Source organism: Ovis aries, chromosome X, assembly GCF_016772045.2.
Source record: "Ovis aries strain OAR_USU_Benz2616 breed Rambouillet chromosome X, ARS-UI_Ramb_v3.0, whole genome shotgun sequence".
NCBI classification, from domain to species: Eukaryota; Metazoa; Chordata; class Mammalia; order Artiodactyla; family Bovidae; genus Ovis; species Ovis aries.
Window position 1 is genome coordinate 66,433,187 of NC_056080.1, and position 9,527 is coordinate 66,442,713.

At 41.1% G+C, this 9,527-nt stretch overlaps 1 protein-coding gene across 1 annotated transcript; it reads right to left on the reverse strand.

The window, feature by feature from the left end:
* Positions 1 to 33: 33 nt before the first annotated feature.
* LOC114110281 (endogenous retrovirus group K member 8 Gag polyprotein-like) lies at positions 34 to 5,048 on the reverse strand. Its single transcript, XM_042242323.1, has 5 exons — positions 3,572 to 5,048; positions 3,253 to 3,391; positions 601 to 874; positions 286 to 408; positions 34 to 153 (listed from the first exon to the last, which is right to left on the reverse strand). The coding sequence occupies exons 1-5, from the start codon at positions 5,046 to 5,048 to the stop codon at positions 34 to 36; spliced, it is 2,133 nt and encodes a 710-aa protein (XP_042098257.1).
* Positions 5,049 to 9,527: the final 4,479 nt, after the last annotated feature.

The window sequence follows — 9,527 nt, forward strand, 5'->3', positions numbered from 1 at the left end:
GTGGAAAAACACAAACATGCCCCCGTCCCCATATCAATACAGGGTCTGGCCCATACCACAGATTGGTAAGTGGATCCTTCCATCGTACAAGTGGTTTTTTGCATGAGGACCGTTCTCCCCAAAAACGCTGGGCTGCTGAGTTGCCTTCTGCGTCTAACGTTAAAAAATTTAAAACATAAAGAGCATGGTTTAAGGCGTTATGCGGTGAGGGGCTATACAGTTCATTCCCCTTTTTTTGTTTTAATAATTGATGTTTAAGGTGTTGATGGGCTCGTTCCACAATACCTTGCCCCTGTGGATTATAAGGAATTCCTGTTTTATGATGAATTTGGAAAGAAAGACAAAAACGTTGAAAAGAACGGCTAGTATAACCGGGTCCATTATCTGTTTTGAGGGTATTTGGAACTCCTGAAACAGAAAAACAAAAAAGTAAATGTTGAATACAGTGACGAGTTGATTCTCCGGTGTGAAGGGAGGCCATGAGAAAATTGGAAAAAGTGTCGATAGAGACATGAACATATTTAAGACGCCCAAATTGAGGAATGTGAGTGACATCTGTTTGCCAGAGATGATTAGGGCATAGACCTCGAGGGTTGATACCATATTGAGGGAGAACAAAGAATTGAGGACAGGTAGAACAAGATTTAACGATTTGTCGTGCAGCTTCACGGGAAATCTTAAATTGTAACCGTAAAGAATGACTATTTTGGTGATGTAAGTCATGGGATTTTCGGGCTGCATCAATAGCTGATTGAAAAAACACTTGTTTAATAAGAACGTCCGCAGTGTGATTGCCTTGTACCAGGGCACCAGGAAGGGTGGAATGTGCGCGAATATGCCCAAAGAAACACGGGTGTTGGCGACAGTGGAGAACCTGTTGAATCAATGTAAATAAGTTAAGAACTTCAGGAGAGGTTGTGCCGATAATTGGAACAGTTTCAAGCATTTGTAAGGCACCGACCACATAGGAGCTGTCTGTAAATAAATTGAAGGAAGTGGGTACAGTTAGCAATGCTTGGTGGACTGCAAATAATTCAACAACCTGAGCAGAAGAAAAACTGGTATGTGCGTAATAGGTTTGGTGGTTAATAATTAAAGCTGCAGTACCATTAGACGATCCATCTGTAAATATAAGTGTTGCTTCAGGAATAGGTTGTCGGCGAACTATTTTTGGAAAAATAAAGGCATGAGAGCTAGCAAATTGTAACAATTTATCAGAAGGATAATGATGAGTAATCCATCCTGGGCAATTTGCGAAAGCTATAGACCAATTATCTGAAAACTGAAAAAGCCAATCTTGTTGTTCTAAAGCATAAGGAACACAAATGAAGGGAGGTTCTATGCCGAAATATTGGATAGCCTCATGACGTCCTTTTGCTACACTTTTTGCAACAAGCTCATAGTAAGGGAGCAGATGTTTAGTTGGAGTAGCAGATAGATATATCCATCGCAAAGGTTTATCTTGATAAAGAACCCCTGTGGGTGCTCGAGGGGTAGGAAGTATATACAAACCCCATGATCGTTGGTAATCACAATAAGTAATCTGTTGTTGTCTAATAACTTATTCTATTGATTGTAAGGCTGATCGTCCTTCTAAAGAAAGTGTTCGGGGTGACGCAGGGTCAGAGTCACCTTTAAGGATGTCAAATAATGGCTGCAAGGTATAAGTGGGTAGTTTTAAATAAGGGCGTATCCAATTAATGTCTCCTAGAAGTTTTTGAAAGTCATTTAGAGTTTTTAAATGGTCAGTCTGTAATTGTACCAATTGGGTGTTATAAACACGAGGGTATAAGGAGAAACCCAAATAATTATAGGGAAAGTGAGTTTGAAGTTTTTCATCAGCAATGACAAGACCATTAAGGCTTAAATGTTTTTTTAGAATAGAAAAAGCTTGATACAATAGATGTTCTTCAGCATGAGCTAGTAATATATCATCCATATAATGAACTAAATATAACTGAGGAAAACGTTGATGAACGGGAGCTAATGCTGTAGCAACAAATTTTTGACACAGCGTAGGGCTATTAGTCATTCCTTGTGGAAGGACTCTCCATTGATAACGTTGCATAGGCTCTTTAAAATTAACAGAGGGTAAACTAAAGGCAAATCTTTTACAATCTTGAGGTGCAAGAGGAATAGTGTAAAAACAATCTTTTAAATCTATAATAATGATATAGGATTTATCAGGTATAGCGAAAGGAGTGGGCAACCCAGGTTGTAGGGCTCCCATATGCATCATTGTTTCATTTACCTTGCGAAGATCTTGTAACAATCTCCATTTTCCAGACTTCTTTTTAATAACAAAAATTGGGGAATTCCAAGCAGAGGTAGAGGGTTCAATATGCCCAAGCCTCAGCTGTTCCTGCACCAGCTGTTGTGCGGCAGAAAGTTTTTCTTGTGTCAGGGGCCACTGATCGACCCATACCGGTTCCTCAGATTTCCAATCAATAGGATCGGCATGTGTCACAGGAGAATCAGAGGTCCCTAGAAAAAACACCCCAAGCCTTTTCGATCTTGATTAGATTTTAAATCAAGGGGTAAAACGATGCCTTGATGTTGTTTACCTAAACCTTGGTTTGGAAGTAAGCCCTGATCTAACATCAAATCTGTTACGGTGGATGAAGGACTATATAAATAAACACCCATTTTACTTAAAATATCATGCCCCCATAGATTAACTGGAAGATGGGACAGAATATAAGGTTTAAATTGGCCTGTATGGCCGTCTTTATCCTTCCAAGTAAGAAGGGATGAACTTTGTTCTGGATTGGTAGTTTGGCCAATACCCTGAAGAGTGGAAATAGCTGTTTGTTTAGGCCATGTAGTAGGCCAGTATTTATCAGAAATAACGCTAATATCGGCCCCTGTATCAAGCACTCCGCGGAAAAGCTTACCATTAATGCGTAGCTCAAGTTCTGGTCGTGCCTCGGTAACATTTTGCACCCAATAGGCGTCAGAGGACCCGAAACCTTTATCTTGATGGTCTCTATTAATTGTTCTTCCCTGTATAACTAATGGAACTAAAAGGAGTTGAGCTATACGTTGTCCTGCATTAATTACAATAATTTTGTTAGGAGCGGAGGCTAATATTTTTATCTCTCCTGTATAATCAGAGTCAATCACACCAGGATGAATAAGTATTCCCTTTAAAGACGCACTGCTGTGCCCCAAAAGCAGTCCAGCGGTTCCCGGAGGTAAAGGCCCAAACACTCCTGTGGCAAGGGTTTGAACCCCCATCTCGGGTGTTAATACTGTGTAGGAGGTGGCACAGAGGTCCAATCCCGCACTGCCTCTTGTGGCTCGACAGAGGTCTGCAATGGTTCTTTTGGAACCTGCAGTGTTGCCCCATAACATTGTTTCGGGGCCAGGGGCTGGCCCCTCACCCAGTTTCCTGAAACCGGGGGCAAAGGATTACCTTGAACATCCGTTTTAGAACGACAATCTTGGGCCCAATGCTTCCCTTTTTTACATCGTGGGCATAAATTAGGAGTGTTAACAGAGGTTTGTTGCTTTTGGGGGCACACTGTAGCCCGATGGCCAGGTTGACCACAAACAAAGCAACCCGAATTACCTGACTTTTGAAGTCCTTTCTTGTTCCGGGCTTGCTGCTGAAAAAGTACCTGTTTAATGCCTTTTCCTTGTAATGCTGCTGCCATAGCAATGCCTTGCATATAGGAGGGTCCAATGTCAGCACAAATGCGAATAAAATCAGACAGATCTCCCTTTTTTCGATAAGGTCTTAAAGCAGCTTGACAGGCAGAGTTAGCGTTTTCAAAAGCCAATTGTTTTGCTAATACCATCCCAGCCTTTTCATCTGACATTATCTTACCTATAGTATCTAAGAGCCGTGCCACGAAGTCTTGATAAGGCTCATCAGGTCCCTGTCGGACTTTTGAAAGATCTTCTGTCTTAGTACTGGAGCTAGGAAGTTTTTTCCAAGCCTGCCGAGCCGCATTTGATATTTGTGCATATGCACCAGGTAAGAAATTAAGTTGAGTATCAGTAGCCTGGTAAGGGCCTTCACCAATCAACATTTCGTAGGAGGTCTGTATACCTTGCTGTCGGTTAACATCGGCTATACGAGCACACTGTTCAAAATATTCAGATTTCCATAGCAAGTAATCTCCCCCCGACAAACAGGCCCTAGCTATTTGTTTCCAATCATTTGGGGGTAGATTTTGAGTACCCAAACTTTCTATCATAGCAATAGTGAATGGAGCGGTAGGACCGTATTGTGAACAAGCAATCTTTAACTCTTTCAGTTGTTTAAAAGGCAGTGATTCATAAAAACGCTGGTTGTTATGTTCAAAGACAGGGAAAGCAAGAGAAAAATCAGAGACAACCTCACCAAGTCGTTGTGCTTGTCTCAATGCCTTCTGCAGCGGAGACATGATCTCAGACGGTGGAGGAGGCCCCAGAGGAGGATCGAGACCTGCTACAACGGAAGGAGCATAGGCAGGGGGAAGAGGCGGAGCAGAAGGAGATTTAGCATTGTTACTAGGAAGCTTGATTCCTGAGTTCTGCAAAGCAATAGTGAGGTTTTTTAAACATTCAACCAATTCATCTTTAGATGTTGACGCCCCCTTTTCTTGTGCTAAAAAACCCCAATCTTCTTGATGGTATTTAGCAGCGTCTTCGTCTAATTCCGCCTCATCTGTGGATGAAAGTAAATCATCATTATCCGAAGGACACAATAAGTTAGAAAATGGAGGATCGCCTTCAACTCCCTCGGGAACAGCATACCTGGGTTCCGAATCAGGAACATGGAGAGGATCTTCTTCCTGTTTTAATGAATTTCCTAAACGTTTTAATTCATCATTATCAAAGTCCAGGCAATCATGAATTAGTGTCCAAAAGGATAAAGTTTCGACAGGGATTTTTTCAGGGCCATGTAAAGTATAATGAGTCCGAATTTGTTCCCCTACCTTCTTCCATGTTTCTAAATTTACTGTACCTTCTCTGGGGAACCAAGGGCAAACTTCCTCAATAAATGAAAGAAAATTGATTAATTTAGGTTTGGAAACAGTAATTCCCCCTTGTTTTAACATTACAGATAACATATGTACAAACAATTGACGACTATGCGTCTGTCCCATATTTATACTCTCAACTATATACCTTACTACTCCTCCTCAATTTAATTCACTTGTATACTCATATACTCACTCTTTTCAATTAATAAGAGTAGTGGCGAGGAAAACTGTCGAACGGCCCCACGTTGGGCGCCACCTGCCGCGGCCAGCACAAGCAAGAGTCGCACCTGCACAGGGAGAGAACGGAGTGTCCCCGCTAAGAAAAATAAGAGAGAGACAAAAGATGGGGTTGAGAGGATCAGCCCAAAATGGCTGATACCTTGCTTTATTGTGCTGCAGTATATATAGGGTAAAGTACATGACTTATGACATTCACAAGGTTGTTTTTAATCTCAAGATACAATCACTAGACCCTTACCATTGTATACAGAACACAATCAGATAATCTATCTTCTATGAAGTATACGTAATAAGATAATCTATCTTCTAGGACAGGTTGCAGGAACTGGACATCTTGAAGCCTTAAGGGCTATAAAAATTCTTGAGGGTGGCGGGACAGGGAGCTTAGGAACATGTCCTAGGGCTCGGCATACCTGCCGAGGAGCTCCCAAGACTTAACCCTTCACGGGTCGTCCCCCGCATTACTTTGTTGACAAAGTAATGTCTCTGCTTTTAATATGCTATCTAGATTGGTCATAACTTTTCTTCCAAGGAGCAAGTGTCTTTTAATTTCATGGGTGCAAAGGAAATGGCAATCCACTCCAGTACTATTGCCTGGAAAACCCCAGGGACAGAGGAGCCTGGTAGGCTACAGTCTATGGGGTTGCAAAGAGTCGGACACGACTGAGCAACTTCACTTTCACTTTCAATCACCATCTGCAGTGATTTTGGAGCCCAGAAAAATAAAGTCACCCACTGTTTCCCCTTCTATTTCCCATGAAGTGATGGGACCGGATGCCATAATCTTCGTTTTCTGAATGTTGAGAGGCTCTTTAGTTCTTTACTTTCTGCCATAAAGGTGGTGTCATCTGCATATCTGAGATTATTGATATTTCTGCCGGCAATCTTGATTCCAGCTTGTGTTCATCCAGCCCAGCATTTTTCATGATGTACTCTGCATATAAGTCAAATAAGCAGGGTGACAATATATAGCCTTGACATACTCCTTTTCCTATTTGGAACCAGTCTGTCATTCCATGTCCAGTTCTAACTGTTGCTTCCTGACCTGCATATAGGTTTCTCAACAGGCAGGTCAGGTGGTCTGGTATTCCCATCTCTTTCAGAATTTTCGACAGTTTCTTGTGATCCACACAGTCAAAGGCTTTGGCATAGTCAATAAAGCAGAAGTAGATGTTTTTCTGGAACACTCTTGCTTTTTCGAGGATCCAGCAGATGTTGGCAATTTGATCTCTGGTTCCTCTGCCTTTTCTAAAACCAGCTTGAACATCTGGAAGTTCACTGTTCACGTATTGCTGAAGTCTGGCTTGGAGAATTTTAAGCATTACTTTACTAGCGTGTGAGATGACAGCAATTGTGTGGTAGTTTGAGCATTCTTTGGCATTGCCTTTCTTTGGGATTGGAATGAAAACTGACCTTTTCCAGTCCTGTGGCCACTGCTCAGTTTTCCAAATTTGGTGGCATATTGAGTATAGCACTTTTATAGCATCACCTTTCAGGATTTGAATTAGCTCAGCTGCAATTCCATCACCTCCATTAGCTTTGTTCGTAGTGATGCTAAGGCCCACTTTACTTCACATTCCAGGATGTCTTGCTCTAGATGAGTGATCACACTCTCTAGAAGCAATTTAATTTTCTTTTAAACATTTGCATCATAACTAAATATTTAAGAAGCAAAGACCCTGACATCTATCATTTATCCTCAAATGATTTACTAATAATAATAACTACAACAGTAATAATAGGATAAGTTATATAGGAATTCCCTGTTTTATTATTGCATTTTTTTTCTACAGAAAACTTAAAAGTTTCATATTTATATTACACTAACATTTACAAGAAAACTTAGAAATTTTACATTTTTTAAAGACAAAAGGTAAAGATATATTGTGTTAGACAAAACGTGTACACACAGCCTTATGTGGGCCACCTTTCCTTGGGATCTTATTTAGATGTTGCTCAGCAACAGTTTCAACTTGGTATTTGAAGCCCTCCTTCTTGAAGGTCACTTCACCCAGTGACTCTAAGGGAAAGAATGCAACTCTTTCTCATATCCCTTTCCACTTGGGAGAATATTTCAAACACCCTTACTACTTATGCTGAGTTTATCTGAATTTTTTTGCATGATTTTTCTAACAATATGGATGCCAGAAATGGACATTTCTTGGCTCAGACCTAAGGCATATTTAGATTTGGATAGAGTTGAAGTTAACTTCATTGTTCTATTATCATGGAAAAGCCTCCAGAAGGTAATCAATATGAATACTGGACCCATGTGGTCCAATTGCTACAAGGAGTTATATTCAAAGATGTATGTTCAGAACAGCTTAAATAATTTTAAAATATTTCGATTTTTATCTTATGTTCCTTTTGGAATATAGAATGGAATCCAGTTTATACCAACAATACTTGTTTATATCGTATTTTATCTTTCAGTTTTCTTACACCTCCCACCTTAGTATCTCTGGAGCCTCTCATTTGCAAAAATGCCTTCAAATACTCTTTCCCCTCTCTGCTGAATATCTTTCCTTTCTTTATTATGTAGATTAGTTTAGCTTCTTCTCTTTACATACTTCCTCTTCTTGGCCCACCTTTGAGATACTGTCTTCCTCAGTTCATTATCTATTTCTGTATCACAAAAACTCCAGAACTCACCAGGTACTGAATTGGTCTCCTGGTGGGGGCTGCTAAACTGGAAAGACTACATCTCTTTACTTCCTTGAAGGAGAGAAGAGAAGAGATTGAGAACCTTGATGCTTTATTAATTAACTTTTTGCCCTTTCACCTAAGCAATAGGAGAAAAATGCATCCAGGGACCAACCCCTAGGACAATCCATATAATTCCTCTTGGCATCTCTTTCCCCCTTGGGGCTGCTTTTATTAGACCAAACTTGCAGTAAAATTTTTTTCCATATCACTCTTTAAAAGATTATTAGGTTTGAAAAGCAGAAAAATATAAAGAAGAAATAAAAGACCTAAAATTCACTGGCCAGATAAACGTCTAATGAGAGTATTTTTTTAAATTAGTGTATAATTGCTTTACAATGTGTTAGTTTCTGTTGTACAACAAAGTGAATCAGCTACATGTATACATACAACCAACTCCCCATCCCAACCTTCTAGGCCATCACAGAGCACTGAGCTGAGCTCCCTGTGCTATTCAGTAGCTTCCCATTAGCTATCTATTTTACATATGGTAGTGCATGTATGTCAGTGTTACTCTCAATTCAACACAGTGTTGAAAAGCAGAGACATATTCTGCTGACAAAGGTCTGTATAGTCAAGGCTATGGTCTTCCCATGGGTCATGTACGGTTGTGAGAGCTGGACTGTAAGAAGGCAGAGCACCAAAGAACTGATGCCTTTAAACTTTGGTGCTGGAGAAGACTCCTGAGAGTTCCTTGGACAGCAAGGAGATCAAACCAGTCAATCTGGGAAATCAACCCTGAATACTCATTGGAAGTGTTAGGGGAAGCACACTGATTGAAACTGCCCACTCTGGCCAGGCACCATAGTAACCATTTGCATGAGTTGTTTTACAACAGGAGGTCCTGGTAAGGAACACGGAACTAATAAGCCTCCACCAACCGGAAGAGTTCAGGAAAGGTCAAAAGGAGACACCACATGTCTGACCACCTCCCATAATCCTTCTCTCTGGCATATATCTTGGCTGAACAAGGCGTGCACCACCAGGAAGGACTCTTGAGTTAGAATGATTGGCTAAAGACAATCCAGAAACTAACCCCATCACCATAAAACCTGAGACTTTGAGCCATGAGCCAGAACTGTTCTCCTGGGTTCCCTTACCCTGCTGCTCTCCACCCGGGTGCTCTTTCCCAATAAAATCTCTTGCTTTGTCAGCACATGTATCTCCTTAGACCATTCATTTCCTAGTGTTAGACAAGAGCCCGGTTTCGGGCCCTGGAACGGGTCCTCCTTCCTGCAACAGAAGGACTAATGCTGAAGCTGAAACTGCAGTATCCTGGTCGTCTGATGTGAACAGCCAGCTCATTGGAAAAGTCCCTGAAAGACTGAGGGCAGAAGAAGAAGGCATCAGAGGATGAGATGGCTAGATGGCATCACCGATGCTATGGACATGAATTTGGGCAAACTTTGGGAGATGGTGAGGGACAGGGAGGCCTGGTGTGCTGCAATCCATGGGGTCTCAAAGAGTCAGACATGATTGGGTGACTGAACATCAACAGTAGGGTCTATGCCCAGTAGTGGGATTGCTGGGTCATATGGTAATTTTATTTTTAGTTTTTCTAAGGAACCTCCATACTCTTCTCCATAGTGGTTGTATCAACTTGCATTTCTA

Coding starts and splice junctions, on each gene's coding strand:
- LOC114110281 (XM_042242323.1), bottom strand. CDS start 5,048: ATGTTAAAACAAGGGGGAATTACTGTTTCCAAACCTAAATTAATCAAT. Junction 875..3,252: donor TCTGTGCCACCTCCTACACA/GTATTAACACCC, acceptor TTGATTCAACAG/GTTCTCCACTGTCGCCAACA. Junction 154..285: donor TTATAATCCACAGGGGCAAG/GTATTGTGGAAC, acceptor TTTTAACGTTAG/ACGCAGAAGGCAACTCAGCA.